Genomic DNA, 13,877 nt, shown 5'->3' on the forward strand with positions numbered 1-13,877 from the left:
AAAGTGGTGAATCAACCTCCTTTCCCACGCCGTTCTCTTCCCACCCATTTGGCATTGCAACTGCTCATGGGTGGAAATGGGAGCGCTCATATATTCTCCGACTCTGGTGACGATGCACGCGTTGTCCTGTCAAACCAAAGTGTCGATTGGCCGTTAACCAGCAAAGGCGTGCGTTTTCGTGGTCTGCGACGAAAGGTGGTGTCCCATTATTTATGTATTTAGTGCGAGCGTTTTGGAATAGTCGACATGGGGGTTACCTTGAATCCGGCCGGTTAAAGACTTGAAACCGTTGTGGAACGTTCGCCTCATGAGAGTTGGAATTTGGGGGTGCGAAGCGGATCGTATGCCATTATTTTAGATTTGTTCAGACACGGGTTTCGCGGTGTCGATTATCTCGTAAGCGGTCCTGTCATCCCGTCAAACTCCAGCACACGTCGAACAATTGGGAAACCGAAAAATATCCAAAGGATCTATCATCCGGAAAACCACACCACTGCTTGGAACGACTTTCTCGTCATGGGACAAAGCCTGTCCGCTCGCTTCGAGTGGTCGAAGGAACCAGCAAGCGACAAGGCGGACGCCACCGGCGCATTGAAAACGTCGGTCACCAACCAGGACCTGCTTTATGATCTTGTCCGAATGATTGAGCAGCTTTGCAAAGGACATCCAGCTGAGGCAAAGGCAGAGTTCAGGAGGCCGTTGCAGTGGGCTTCTGCGTTGAAGCCTGCCAACTTTACTGGAGCGGGGGATAAGTGGGATGTAAATACTGCAACGAGGTTCGTTGAATCTGTCACCGTGTTCATAAGTACACCGCATGACTGAGCCGCACGACCTCCTAGAAATGCAAAGCAGAGTGTTAACTCGACGGAGAATCGGTCTGATGGGCAACCTCTATTCCATCTGGAGCAAACGTCAACCGATGCCTCATCATTCACAGCGCATGCGTCTTCTTTCGAGATACTGAATCGAGTCCTTCAAATTGCCGACGAGAAGAAACTTACAGAGTTGCAAGGCATAATTCAGGCCAATCGGGACCCGGCCAAGGTCATTTTCGGTGTGAGCGGAGAGACTGCCTTGGTCGATGCGTTTGAAGCATTCACTACCGAGAGTGATCCACGGAAGCGAGATCAGTATGGGAAGCTCTATAAGCTACTTCTGGTGGTCAACTCGTTTGATCTGCAACTGATGAAAACGGCGGTAGCGGAACTTCGAAAGGACAAAACGTTAGACATCCACAAAGTCACGGAAGAGCTCCTCATGCTCCAATCTTTCTGCGGTCGGCAAGAAAGTAGGGCATTGATTTCGATCGATTGGGAGTCAGACTACACATTCGCAAACGGGTACAAGGCGCCGCCATGGCGGCAAGTGTATGGAGAGCTATGCTATTTGGAGGTGCAGCCTTTTGACCGCGGAAAGTTCATGGTGACAGCTAGCAAACGCGGATACTTTGTGAACAAAGGATATGCCGCTGACGAAAAGGGTCATGAGCGTCTGCAATACGAAGCAGATTCAGATGTATTCCCGTCCCTCATTGACCTCCTCCGCGCCACGTCCCCTCATTTCGCTGCAACCATCGAGAACCAGGCATATCATTTTGAGCCACCAGCAGGAGAATCAGAGACCTCTGCCGAATTCGATGTTGGAGGGGTAGGACAAACGTATCAGAATCATCCATCGGATGATGGTGATGATGACAGGGATCATACGGACGATAATACTCCTCGTAAATCAGAGCCGGGGCAAAAGAGGATTGCGGCGACCAGGAAAACCAAGCTCAAGGCGGCGGCCAAGCCGCGAGCATATGAGCCATCCCTCAAATGGAGAGCATTGGGTCTCTCCGAAGAGGGGCGAGCGAATGACTCGAGAAATGGGAGGAAAGTGGAGAAGCAAAGGCAGGGCAGGTCGCTATCCGCTGGCAGGGAGAAAAAGGGCGGCCGCGGCCGTCACGGCGTGGACGAGGATGATATGTCAGATAGTGGCGCAGGTGGGGATCTCGCGATTGTTTCGTCAAGGGCTTTCTCGGGTGTCTAAGATTCAATCTTTTCCACAGATGACTCGGAAGAGGAACAGCAAGAAAAGAGACAAGAAATCTGTAAGTAATGGCCGTACTCGAGATGTTTTCACAACATGCCTGTCTTGACACTTTCTACCCATCTGCGACACGTAGCAGAGCTTCCCGCCGAATACTACCAGATCCAGAAATTGGTGAAATACCTGCGGGCAGGCAACCAAACTGCGACCATCATCGCCATATGTTCCTTGCGAGACTTCGACTTGACCAACGGTCAGTACCACCAATGAAACAATCTGGGGTGTCTCTAGACGCTGATTGCGCCTTCCGTTTGCTACTTTGATAGAATTCAATCAAACAGCAATCCGTGATGTTGGCGGTCTGGAGACGTTGGTGAATCTTCTGGATACAGACGATCCGAAATGCAAAATCGGCGCCCTGAAGATCCTGAAGGATGTTTCACAAAACGGTGTGTGATCTCTTTGATAGCCAAGGTGAATTGAATTGGAAATTGACTGACCAATGTGCTCGACTCAGTCGCAACACGTTCAGCTCTTTCCGATCTCAGTGGGATGCAGCCCCTGGTTCAACTTCTTGCCGATCACGACCGAGAGGCCAAATGCCTCGCAGCGGAGACTATCGCACATTGCGCGAAGAATGGTGAGGAAAAGCATTGCACATTGGCATTCCTGATGAGGCGGAAGTAACCTTACCTGCTTGAACATTGTAACAACTCCAGCGCGCAACCGACGAGCCGTCCGAAAATTCGGTGGAATCCGCAAGCTTGTCCGCCTACTCAAAGCCAAACCCGGCAGCGAAGACGAACAAGTCGCTATGGCAGGGGCGCTAGCTCTGGCAGCGCTAAGTAAAAGCGCCCGGAACAAAGAAGCAATCCAGGAAGCCGGCTCCATCCCTCTCCTCGCCAATCTGCTCGAATCCCAGAACGAGCGACTCCTCATCCCGGTGGTCGGGATCCTCCAAGAGTGCGCCTCCGACGCCCACTACCGCGCCGCCATCCGCGGGTCGGGCATGATCAAGTTCCTCGTCGAGAACCTGGCGAGCAAGAACGAAGCGCTGCAGACGTATTGCGCCAGTGCGATCTTTAAATGCGCCGAAGAAGACGAGACGCGGACGTTGGTTCGGCAGTACAATGGGCTGAGCTCTCTGGTGAACCTGCTGGACAACACGACGAATAAGGAGCTGTTAGCGGCTGCGACCGGAGCCGTGTGGAAATGCGCCCAGAATCTGGACAACGTAGCGGCATTCAATAAGCTTAATACCATCAAGAAATTGGTGAGTCTTATGGAGAATCAGCCCGAAGATGTGCTGGTTAACGTCGTCGGAGCGCTCGGAGCTTGCGCACAAACCGGTGAGTACAACCTTTCTATCGAAGGCTCCCCGCCGATTATTCCGTTCCAGTGCTCATATACCTTGTACAGTTGAAGGAAGGCAGGCCATCAAAGAGAGCAATGGCATCACCCCTTTAGTCAACCTCCTAACCGGAACAAATCAAGCACTCTTGGTCAACGTCACGACCGCAGTTGGAGCATGTGCTTTGGACAGTAAGGCGTAATTTTTGCGTTATGGACGTCTTCTCGATCAGGTTCTGACCCTCTGTCCTCTTCTCCAGCGGATTGCATGGCCATCATCGATCGGTTGGACGGAGTCCGTCTGCTTTGGTCGTTATTGAAATCGACCAATCCTTTGGTTCAAGCTTCCGCCGCTTGGGCCATTTCGCCCTGCATCGAACATGGTACGCATCTTCAGCTCCCAAAGTCTTCGCAAGGCTGGGGAGCCCAGATCCTGACATGCGTGTTTCTGCAACAGCCAAGGATGCAGGAGAGATGGTCCGCTCGTTCGTCGGTGGATTGGAGCTCATTGTGTCTTTGCTGAAATCCGACGATGTGGACGTGCTCGCCTCTGTTTGCGCGGCCATCGCCAACATCGCGAAGGATGGTACGACATATCTCTTATCAAAGGCATGCATCTTCCCTGGCTTATGTCTTACTTATGGCTGGTTAATAGAGGAGAACTTAGCCGTGATAACTGACCACGGCGTCGTGCCAATGCTCGGCAAGCTCACCAACACCCGCAACGATCGCCTTCGTCGTCATCTCGCGGAAGCCATCGCTAGGTGTTGCCATTGGGGCAACAACCGAGTGGCGTTCGGGACAGCTAGTGCAGTCGCGCCTTTGGTCAAGTATCTGCGATCGCCGGATGAGGAGGTGCATCGATCGACGGCGAGGGCGTTGCATCAGTTGTCTATGGATCGTACGTGACATTCTTGTTGTGTGCAACTGGGATCTGAGAGTTCTAATTTCGGCCATTTCATTGCAGCTGATAATTGCATTACGATGCACGAGAACGGTGTGGTACAACTGTTGCTTGGAATGGTGGGGTCTCCGGACCAAAACCTGCAAGAAGCGGCTGCTGGCACCATCGGGAACATCCGTCGGTGAGTTTCATCCACCAGTCTGCAAGGGTGAAGCAACGCCTGAGGACTGAAGCCTTATAAATCTACAGGTTGGCTTTAGCAAGTGAAAAAGCTGCCATGGCGATTTGAGGCTTGATTGGCGAGAAGTGACAAATCCGCAAAGACAATAATAACGAAGAACTCGTTTCGAGCATGACATTCAAGTACACTTGCGTACGTTGCTACTCCAGTGGGCTTCCATATGTATCCTAAATATACAATAAAGTAAATGCCGCTCGGAAAAGCTGCTTATCGCACAGCGAACCTCACCCATCGAGTTCATATGCTAGATTGCCCCGGACTGCTCACTGCCTTATGTTCCGACGTGTTCAGCACGGCCCCCGACTCCAGCTCCCTCCCTATTCTCGCCTCAAAACAATATCGCTCATCTGCCACGACGGTCTTCCCGTGGGACCCCCCTGCCTCGATTGGCCCTCCTCTCCTGAACGCTTTTGCTAGCCGTTGGTCCGCGGACGAATGCAAAGTTTGCATGTATCGGTTGGTCCATAAGCGAGCTTCCATCTAAACCATCCACCGCGGCAAGCGCTTCTTTGTGTGTCTCGTATTCGACGAGGGCATATCCCTGAAAGCCAGAGGTTCGTCAGGTGTACTTATTAAACAGCGACGAGTCACTGTTGCAGTGATGCATCGGATGTAAACACAAACCTTCACGAAACCTGTCCGACGGTCCAAATTCAAGTGCAGGTTCTTGATTTCCCCATATTCGGCGCATCGTTCAGTCACATCTTCCTCATTCGCCTCCTCGTGGACTCCAGTTATCAGGATGATCCATCCTTCTACAGCTGTTGGTCGTGGTTATGAAAACCCGGCCTCGAGATCGCACAAAAAAGCGGAAGCAAACGTACATCTTTGTGCCTGTCCTGCACCCACTGCGTTATCTAGCGACTCGAACGGCCCAGCGGATATGCTGCTGTCCCTGTCTACGAGCGGAAAGACTATTCAGCGACCATTGTTCACTTCCAGACAATGGGGTGTCCACGTTTGCAAGTCCGAGGATCAAGTCTGACCTTCTCGTCTTTCCTGGAATCCACGTCCCTTCTTCTTTGTCGCACTGTTCTTCAGAGAGTCGATGGTGTCCGTAGGGGCTGATGGGACCATAAGCATTCGAGTCAGCATAAACCGTTCAACTGATCTGACCCTCAAACCAACAAGCGTGCACATAAACATACCTTCGTCGACCTGCATTTCGTCGACCCCGGCGTCCAGGTCGACCGCCATCTCGTAGTTATCTGTAGCAGCCATGGTGGTGTTCTCGTGAGTTGGTTGCGTCGTTGATCTTGAGTTGGGGACTCTAGAAGTTCCAGGGACTCCAATCTGAGACGGGTCTCGTGGGGTGGTCGAGTAAATTTGGAGGGAGACTACTGTAGAGAGTCAAGATACAACCCGAGTCCCCTTGTCCGTGTTCTCCTGTTTCCATTCGCGGTGTGTGCTCAATTGCAACTATTTACGTAGTCGTCCATCGCCGGACATGCGTATGTACAGTACGACTCGATGTGCTTCAAGAGGAGAGAGGAGAGGAAGACATGGGCCTTCCCGATGGCTGCCGAGACACATGGCCCCAGGGGATACTACATACATCCAAAACTTTCGATTCCACATTACATACTGACAGAAAAAACTCCGACCCTATGCGACTCTAATCTTCAACATCTAAACCAAACTTGCCGTACATACTCCGAGTGGTTGTTCCCTCTTTCTCAGCTAGCTTGCCCATGAGTAGTTGTCTGAACCGCAGAGCAGAATCTTTAGAGGTCGATTGGCCCAGCACCAAGATCTTGAGTAATCAAGTGCCGGAAAGAACCCACCCAACGTCCTTGACCTCATTATAAGCATGTAAGCGCTTGATGTGATTGTTGATCTCTTGCTCGATGTTGACATCAGCCCTGCGCAATGGATCAAACGGGACGAACATACGCCAATATGAAACGAAGCGTTCTTACCCCAGACTTCTCTCAGCAGCACGGGTGTCCTCCTCCAACTCCTCCATCTTCCGACGAAGAACAGCTACCTCAGCTTCCAAAGCGGCCTAAAGTGAAGGCTAGTCGTTCACCTGATCTGTTCCTAGGCCTCAAAGTCACCAAACCTTACCTTTGCAGAAGCAGCTGGGGAGACTACCGGACACAGGCTTCGCAATTCCCACGTGATGTGATTACATATGGTTTGAGATTCCTGAGAATTGGAGAAGAATCCTACCTCTTGTGCCAGTACACCACCAGGTTCTGGAGTCCTACTGGGATTATTCTTTGCTTTCTGTATACAGGGAGTTAGTGTTGCTATTAACGTGCAAGCAAGATAACAAGAACGACAATTACATCTCTCCCTGCGCTAGTAGTGATTCCAGGGCAGCTTGTTCCTCAGTCGCCCCACCCACTTCGTGCACTTCTTTGGCCGAGAGCGGCCGACCTGCCTTGGTGAACTCCGCCAGTATTCTGCTCCGAGCATCCCCACCGACTTCTGCCATCGCCGCTATTGTGATGTCGACGGTTGCAAGCTTTCACACGGAGAGCGGTTTCGCAAGGAACTTTGCGGCTCAGACTCAGGTTGTGGTGTATGCTCGCAGATCGTTGTCGCGAGAAAGTTGTGAACGAAAGTTGTTGAGCCTCCTGCGGCGCAACGAGAACGCGTTACGAGGCGTTACGGCTCGTTCTTGGCTCCATGCTCAGCCTTCTCGTCCAGAATTCCCATCGCAGTCTGCAGTGCTTCCCATATATATTCGTCGGAATAGTATATAGCAAGTCGCCTCTGAAACGGATACACCTGTGCATACACCGTCAACGAACAATATTGTCTTGCGAACCTCCACCTTCTTTCTGACGCGATCGTAGACTTGCAACATCATGGCAAGAGATCGGTGGGCGACCGTCCAGGTGCGTGTTGGTCTTTCTTGAGGGGGAGAGATAGAGAGTTGAGCTCAACGGTTGTCACATACAAGGTGGACAACGAAGAGGATGTTGAACTGGGGTCGGTGAACACCCTTACGACGTCAAACCTGGACCGCTTCCTTCAAGAGGTAAGAACGCCAACACTATTCCCACAACTCTCAGGTTGCCCTTGCCCAACACTTTTGCGTTATCAGGCGGAGAGCATCACAACCGCCATAACGACGATAGCGCAAAACGCCCGCGACATCCGTAGCGTGCATCAGCGCACCCTCCTGGAGACCAGCACGAGTCAGCAATCAGGTAATACATCCCGCCGCTATGAACATGGGGACTGCAGTGATTGACGCAAATACCATTTCGATTCCGAAGGACTAGTGCAGCAAGTAGATGGGCTTACGGGGACCACAACCGATCTGATTCAAGAGACCCGCACGAGGATCAAGCAACTATCGGCCATCCCGGCGTCGTCTCAAGCCGACGCGCAGATCCAAGCCAGGCAACAAAAAGCATTGGCCAACAAGCTCATGACCATCGCTCGCGACTTCCAGAATGTTCAACAAGAAGCCAAAACCGCGTACAAAGGCCAAATGGCAAGGCAATACAAGATCGCTAAGCCCAATGCCACACAGGATCAGATCGACGATGCATTGAACGGTGATGGGGGACCGATCTTTCAGCAAGAACTGCTGTCGTCGCGTATCGGTGCCCAAAGACAGGCATTGGAAGCAGTTCAGAACCGCCATGAGGAACTCGCCAAGATAGAGAGGAGTATAACTGAGCTGTTTACATTATTCCAAGACATGCAAGCCCTGTTGGATGTATGTGATCAGTTTGGTTTACGCCGGAAAGCTGCTACTGTTTGGATGCTAACTAGTTACGCGATAGGCTCAACAAGAGCAAATTGTGACCATCGAGCAACACGTCGAGACCACCCATACGAACGTGGAAGGCGGAGGAAGGGAGCTGACTAAAGCAGTCAGAAGCGCCAAAAGCGCCAGGAAGCTGAAACGCATCTTAGCCTGCGTGCTCCTCATCATCCTCATCGCGGTCGTTCTAGGCCTTCTTGCCCATTTCGGTGTCTTCGATAAGAAAAACAACGACTCGCAGCCCGCGCCTGCCGCAACCCCGACCGCTCTCTCCCTTTGAAGGATACTGCTCCGTACATCCGCGGCGCACCTTCCTTTCTTCCTAGCCTGTATATGTAGTACATGTAGCATACACCCTTATTCTTCTCCTGTCGAAAGTTTGTAACTAGCTAGATACCCCCAGATTACGAACACCTGTCGTGACAGTGCGACATGCGTCACCACTGGCTAATATTGATACTATTTCATTACACTCGTCCATTACCACCATGTCGAGTTATGGAGTTCGCTGCATCAGAGTGGGCCGCATCAATGGGGTGGTTCAGAGTGGCCATCACCTCCGGGAATCCTCATGGGCTCACCGGTTCCGGAATCAAGGACCGTCCATGTTCCCATCTCTCTGTGACTCTAGCCACCGCTTGGAAGAGCTGATCTCCGCTGGCCAGACTCTCGAGCCGATGTTCTTCACCTGGCAGCTCCTTGAACTCGATAAAGCCCATGACGGGGCTCTTGATCCTCAATTTGATTTTGCTTTTCAGCGAGTGTGCAAGCAGCTTCGTGTCTTCCACGGGAATCACGTCGTCTTTTGTGCCGTGGAACATGTCGGCGGGCACCTCCGCAGGCCACCAGACGTTAGCCTCGCGATGTGCATCGTCCAGGGCCCCGAACTTCCTGACATGGGCCTGGGCCAGCAAGATGGTAGGCCCAACCCATCCGACCAACTCAGCATTCTTGTCCGACTCCAACACGCTGTTCCTCCTGCCTGCGACAAGGACCCGCGCCGCTCTCTTCCCGCCGTCATCGCCGCTCTTAGCAGTCAACGCGTCGTACCCGCGTTGACAGAGCGTGATGGCGACACTTCCTCCATAGCTGCTCCCCACGACAACGTCGGGCTGGAAGTCTCGAATGGCTTGCGCTTGCTGCCTGACAACCCAACCGTAGTCTTGCGCCTGCTCCGGCGTGTATTCAACACAGTGCGTGTGGTATCGGGTGGATAGGTGTTGGAGTTTTGGGGTGGTCTTGGAGGAGACGCGCCCGTGGATATACAGGATGCGAGGGTGATCGGGTACGCCGGTCATGATGCCGAGTGAGTTTCGGAGAGCAGTGAACTGAAGTACGTGCAGACGGCGTCTCCGGAGTGGAAGTAGATGGAGAAAAACCTTGGGCATGGAGTTACAGGAGCCTCAAGGTCAAACCTTTCGAAAGCCAAGGCCAAGAAGGCCACGAGAGCGCCAGGAAGGAGAGGCGGGGATCAGGAGGATCAGGGCGCGTGTGTCACGGTACGCAAAGCGGCCTGTGAGGGGTGAGGCCCAGCAGTTAGGCATAGCTGGGCATACTGTACTGTATTCACCCAGCCCCATTGACCATTGCGTCTTGCGTCCTCTGACTGCAATTTTGCTGCTGCACAGGTCCATTGGTATCCGAAGTCAGGCCTGTAGGTAGCTGGTGAACGGCTGCGATCACCATGCACTTGTCTCTAGTCGAGTCGATTGTCGCCGACGCCCAGCTCGAGCTTCTCTTCCCTGCCACAGATGCTCAAGATGCAGGAAGCATCCTGGGGGCGCCCGCGCGCAAAACAGCCTACTATGGTGAGTGCGTATACCAAAGGAGGGTTGAGGCCCGCATCCAGCATAGCAAACTCTCACACAACCGCTCACACAACCGCTCGAACAGATGAGCGACTGCATTGTTATCTCATGTTCCGGCCGTCCCAGGCGCCGAGTGCGACTCGTGTCACTCCGGCAATGTTAGCAGAGATAGCGGCTAAGGGCCTCGATGCCCAGCTATCCGCTACACTGAGCAACTCGGCCCCGGGAAGCTCCACACTGAAACCGAACTCTGTGACAGTGGCACCCCCTCCAGCGGCCCACCACCTGGGTCTTGGTCAGGGCGCACGACACCGCGCCGCGACGACAAACGTGCCTGTGGCGAGGAAGCCCACACGCCCGCCCATGTCGCAGGCGGGATACCTGGCTAGCCCAGTTCTCAATAAGCGTACCACATCATTGAAGCCGGCGCTGGGACCGCCAAGTCCCGCTGCAAGCGCAGCCGCCGTGTCATCCGAAAGTGCTCTCAAAACGCCAACGCCGCCTCCAAAGCCGAAATGGAGAGGGACCAAGGAAGAAGTGTGCCATACACAACAATATAGTCCGATAAGCGTCTCTGGTGAACCGATCCTGGTTGCCGAGCAGAGCTGCTGTCTTTTCCCGTTCAACATCCCAATAGGTATGGTGCGCTTCATGTCTGAACGCCCCTTGTTTTCTCTCATTTTCATCCGTGCGGATGTCGCACTCACCAGATTCCCGTCCTCGCTTCACAAGTATGCGGGAAGCCAAAGGGAAATCAAACTGCGCAACATCCATGGCAGCTTAACGTCAGTATCACTCTCAACTCCAGATCTACGGATGATGTTTCAGGGAACGGAGAAGCGGATCTCTGTGACGCCGACGACTTTGATACCCCGAACCTGCTCGCGGGCCTAGCCAACGGTGAGTAGTCTCACGGGCAAGAACCCACATTACCGGATTTACGCGCATAATACATATACTCATCGTCCCACATTTTCATAGATCCAAGTTTCAATCCGGACAGGTTGCCAACACATCGCCTTCCTCACCATCTGCGCAAGCCCACCATGGGCCTCCTTCTTTCCGTGCCACGGACGGTAAAGGCTTCAATGAAGCTTTCTCCAATCTTGGACATGCGATTGAACATCGTCAACTCTGGAAACAACGCTGCATTGCTCTCCTTTGCGTTGGCGAACAGGCTGGGCGACGGGCTAATATACACAGTCGAGGACGTGTCGACGGATTTGACTAGCGCTGCTATGACGCAAATAGGGGCATTAACGGCGAGAGAGAAGTTGGTAAGGTCCGCGTCGGTCTTCGCAATCGCTCTATGGAGAGACCAGCAGATTGACTGACGAGGTTGTTCCCTCGCCGGCACAGTTAAGCCACGACGAAGAGCTGCATGTGCTCTATCAGGTGTCACTCCTGACGCAAAAGTATGGGATCAACGGCTCAATGGAGATTCCGAGCTTAAGCACGAGTCCAGCAACATCCCGGGTTGCATCCTTAGCCTCCTTGGCATCCAACGGCGATGGCGGCGCCGCCCCATTGAAGCGCAATCTAACCATCACGATCACCGGTTCCCCGACAATCCCCGGGCTGCGGGGCCAAAGCATATCCTCACATTGGTTTGCGCCTCTGACATTCGATAACATGCCCGGCAAGACCATGTTGAACATAGTACCAACTTATGTCCAGAAGCACGATTTCCCGGAAATGCCGAGCCACGCAGAGGATGTTGAGTTCGATGGACTGCAGTTGTCCCTTACCGGTGAGCTTCGTTTCGCCGCTGCGAGAAACCAGGCAACTTGGGGACTCGCGCAGGTGTCTGAACAGCATTCCACCATGCAGTTCTCGGCCAGGTCCAGCTTCACAAGATGTTCACGGTCCAGCTGTTCCTGATGAACTGCTCGAAGGATATATGGGACCTCACCATTATCATTCCCATGAAACCACAAGCGGCTCCCTCCAAGTCTGTTCCCTCCAAGTCTGTGGATGATGCGCCGCCAAGGTAGGTTACGCGTACGGGAATACTCTTGGTGCGAGTTGGCCGCAGCTCGGATGAATGCGTGTATGATACGCTGGCTGTGACGCTCAGTGTTTGCTTTCCAGATCAAAGGTTGGCCTGCAGTTCGATTTAAGGATGAGTGATAAAGGTAGGTCGGCCTGTTACTTCGTCGGAAGATATGCCTTTGTATCGGTGTGTACCAACGTCCATGCCATTCGCTCCCTGCCCTGCTTAGACCTACTTCGCAACTACCAAGCGCTGGAAAGCCGTGAAGTCGCCATCGTGTGCCTAGAGAACTTCGTGGAACTCGGGTACGTTGGACATCATCCCGCTGTGTTTCGCCACGTTCGCTTCGCCCTTTATTCTTCCTACTCATTCCTGCCCACATACTGTTGTATACTGTAGACCTCTCCGCCCCGGCGCCTGCGAGACCCTCAACCTGCATTTCGTCGGCATGAAGGGTATGTTTCACTACATTGACCATATACAGCTGCGTGACCGCATTTCGGGGCGCACGCTGAATCTGAGAGACGTGTGTGAGATACATGTGGATACAACTGTGGGAGGTTGGAAATAGACCATTGGGCGCTCGGGATATGTGGGAAATTGTCCGAACAACGCGTTTATCTTGAGAAATTTCGTATGTACGTTGTAGAACTCCCTATGGTCACTGCGTCACAGGTAAGCTATCCGGACTTATGGCCGATGAGGCTTCAGTGACTTTATGGAGTTCGATATGGATCGCCGAGTTCGATCGCTTTTCTGTTTTCAGTTCCTCGTCCTGCAAGCAGACCACAGTCAGCATGCAGTCTTTCTCAATGAACATGTGACTCAGCTTACCACATCCTCCTCCTCAACGTCATCGACTAGTTGCACCGTTGATGTAGTGATCACCCAACTTATCTTGCCCTTGTTGTGTTCCTTCAAGCATAAAGCAAGTCTCATAGCGGATTGCAGAGCAGCTCCCAGGCCATGTATAGTCAACGTAGTGAAACTAGAGTGCGGAAGATACACTCTTCAGAGTCATTGACAAAGACATGGACACAACACAACACAAACCTGTTTCCGTCTATCAGCTTCTGCGCATATATGATCAGTGCTTTGAAGTTGGATTTTCGCGAGACATAGATATCGTTGGCTCGGGTTGCCGGATGCTGTGCAAGGCGTTTATGTCGGCGAGGTTCAGATGCGTCTGATGCCGATGCTTCCATGATTGCCGATGCCGCTACTGCCGCCGTGTCTACCTGCTTTGCTTTCGTTCCTAATTTTTGCTTTTTGCTGGGGCTCGTTGAGGAAGCGGTCGTGTCTCGTATACCCGCTGTGTTCGAAGGACCGACTTTGCCATCCGCAGGGTCCTCAAGGGGGCGCTTACGATTTGCTGGCGGCATATCCCCCGCCTTTACTCCACCCAGTGTCCCAGCTTGCGCATCCTCCACCTTTACTTCATCTAGCGTCTCAGCTTGTACGTAGTCCATCTTTACTTCATCCAGCGTCCCAGCTTGCGCATCCCCCACCTTTACTTCATCTAGCGTCTCAGCTTGTACGTAGTCCATCTTTACTTCATCCAGCGGCACAGTTTGCACATCCTCCACCTTTACCCTACTCAGCGGCTCAGTCTTCTGGTCCCCAACCCCACCACCACCCGCCGCTCTCCTCGCCGCCGCCTCTTCCTTCTCCTTGCGCTGCAGTATCTGTCGTTGCTTCAGCGTCAACTTCTGCTTCCGCTGACCAGGCGCATTGATGTCGTCGCCAGAGAGCTGCTCCAACTTCAAATTTAGTTCCGCCGGTGTCGTTTCGCTTGTACCCTGGAAGCCCCCCCGGCCGCCTCG

The 13,877-nt window shown here is 53.0% G+C and overlaps 7 protein-coding genes across 7 annotated transcripts; 3 read left to right on the forward strand and 4 right to left on the reverse strand.

Moving 5' to 3' along the window:
* Positions 1-516: 516 nt before the first annotated feature.
* Positions 517-4,470, forward strand: EV422DRAFT_494885 (armadillo-type protein; the record flags this gene model as incomplete). Its single annotated transcript, XM_053067779.1, has 12 exons — positions 517-780; positions 853-1,975; positions 2,051-2,092; positions 2,168-2,284; positions 2,358-2,480; positions 2,549-2,671; positions 2,751-3,380; positions 3,451-3,573; positions 3,642-3,764; positions 3,839-3,967; positions 4,037-4,282; positions 4,349-4,470. The coding sequence occupies 12 exons, from the start codon at positions 517-519 to the stop codon at positions 4,468-4,470; spliced, it is 3,165 nt and encodes a 1,054-aa protein (XP_052926801.1).
* Positions 4,471-4,869: 399 nt separating this feature from the next.
* On the reverse strand, positions 4,870-5,747 carry EV422DRAFT_566182 (uncharacterized protein; the record flags this gene model as incomplete). Its single annotated transcript, XM_053072400.1, has 5 exons — positions 4,870-5,067; positions 5,151-5,287; positions 5,351-5,425; positions 5,513-5,590; positions 5,675-5,747. 5 exons carry the CDS (start codon positions 5,745-5,747, stop codon positions 4,870-4,872), a joined length of 561 nt encoding a protein of 186 aa, XP_052926802.1.
* A 541-nt stretch (positions 5,748-6,288) lies between these two features.
* On the reverse strand, positions 6,289-6,966 carry EV422DRAFT_566183 (uncharacterized protein; the record flags this gene model as incomplete). Its single annotated transcript, XM_053072401.1, has 5 exons — positions 6,289-6,388; positions 6,446-6,531; positions 6,594-6,630; positions 6,699-6,755; positions 6,818-6,966. The coding sequence occupies 5 exons, from the start codon at positions 6,964-6,966 to the stop codon at positions 6,289-6,291; spliced, it is 429 nt and encodes a 142-aa protein (XP_052926803.1).
* Positions 6,967-7,137: 171 nt separating this feature from the next.
* On the forward strand, positions 7,138-8,752 carry EV422DRAFT_400926 (t-SNARE). The gene is made up of 5 exons (XM_053066945.1): positions 7,138-7,372; positions 7,438-7,515; positions 7,582-7,687; positions 7,757-8,205; positions 8,273-8,752. Exons 1-5 carry the CDS (start codon positions 7,343-7,345, stop codon positions 8,531-8,533), a joined length of 924 nt encoding a protein of 307 aa, XP_052926804.1. The 5' UTR covers positions 7,138-7,342; the 3' UTR covers positions 8,534-8,752.
* Positions 8,591-9,704, reverse strand: EV422DRAFT_400906 (uncharacterized protein). The gene has a single exon (XM_053066944.1). The coding sequence runs from the start codon at positions 9,639-9,641 to the stop codon at positions 8,823-8,825; it is 819 nt and encodes a 272-aa protein (XP_052926805.1). The 5' UTR covers positions 9,642-9,704; the 3' UTR covers positions 8,591-8,822.
* Positions 9,705-9,937: 233 nt separating this feature from the next.
* Positions 9,938-12,625, forward strand: EV422DRAFT_566186 (uncharacterized protein; the record flags this gene model as incomplete). The annotated part of the gene is made up of 9 exons (XM_053072402.1): positions 9,938-10,061; positions 10,147-10,698; positions 10,890-10,961; positions 11,043-11,338; positions 11,421-11,811; positions 11,892-12,051; positions 12,153-12,196; positions 12,284-12,359; positions 12,454-12,625. 9 exons carry the CDS (start codon positions 9,938-9,940, stop codon positions 12,623-12,625), a joined length of 1,887 nt encoding a protein of 628 aa, XP_052926806.1.
* Positions 12,337-13,606, reverse strand: EV422DRAFT_524235 (uncharacterized protein). The gene is made up of 3 exons (XM_053069972.1): positions 13,108-13,606; positions 12,889-13,042; positions 12,337-12,829 (listed from the first exon to the last, which is right to left on the reverse strand). Exons 1-3 carry the CDS (start codon positions 13,521-13,523, stop codon positions 12,716-12,718), a joined length of 684 nt encoding a protein of 227 aa, XP_052926807.1. The 5' UTR covers positions 13,524-13,606; the 3' UTR covers positions 12,337-12,715.
* Between the last annotated feature and the right edge of the window lie 271 nt (positions 13,607-13,877).

The sequence above is a fragment of the Fimicolochytrium jonesii genome (genome assembly GCF_025526975.1).
Source record: "Fimicolochytrium jonesii strain JEL569 chromosome Unknown EV422scaffold_7, whole genome shotgun sequence".
In the NCBI taxonomy this organism is placed as follows: Eukaryota; Fungi; Chytridiomycota; class Chytridiomycetes; order Spizellomycetales; family Powellomycetaceae; genus Fimicolochytrium; species Fimicolochytrium jonesii.

Bases quoted from the DNA above. Each gene is read 5' to 3' on its own strand.
- EV422DRAFT_400926 (XM_053066945.1), top strand. From the start codon at position 7,343: ATGGCAAGAGATCGGTGGGCGACCGTCCAG. The intron at 7,373-7,437 runs GTGCGTGTTGGT...GTCACATACAAG, and splicing joins ATCGGTGGGCGACCGTCCAG to GTGGACAACGAAGAGGATGT. The intron at 8,206-8,272 runs GTATGTGATCAG...GTTACGCGATAG, and splicing joins ACATGCAAGCCCTGTTGGAT to GCTCAACAAGAGCAAATTGT.
- EV422DRAFT_400906 (XM_053066944.1), bottom strand. From the start codon at position 9,641: ATGCCCAAGGTTTTTCTCCATCTACTTCCACTCCGGAGACGCCGTCTG.
- EV422DRAFT_524235 (XM_053069972.1), bottom strand. From the start codon at position 13,523: ATGGACTACGTACAAGCTGAGACGCTAGATGAAGTAAAGGTGGAGGAT. The intron at 13,043-13,107 runs GTTTGTGTTGTG...TCCGCACTCTAG, and splicing joins AAGCTGATAGACGGAAACAG to TTTCACTACGTTGACTATAC. The intron at 12,830-12,888 runs GTAAGCTGAGTC...GTCTGCTTGCAG, and splicing joins ACGTTGAGGAGGAGGATGTG to GACGAGGAACTGAAAACAGA.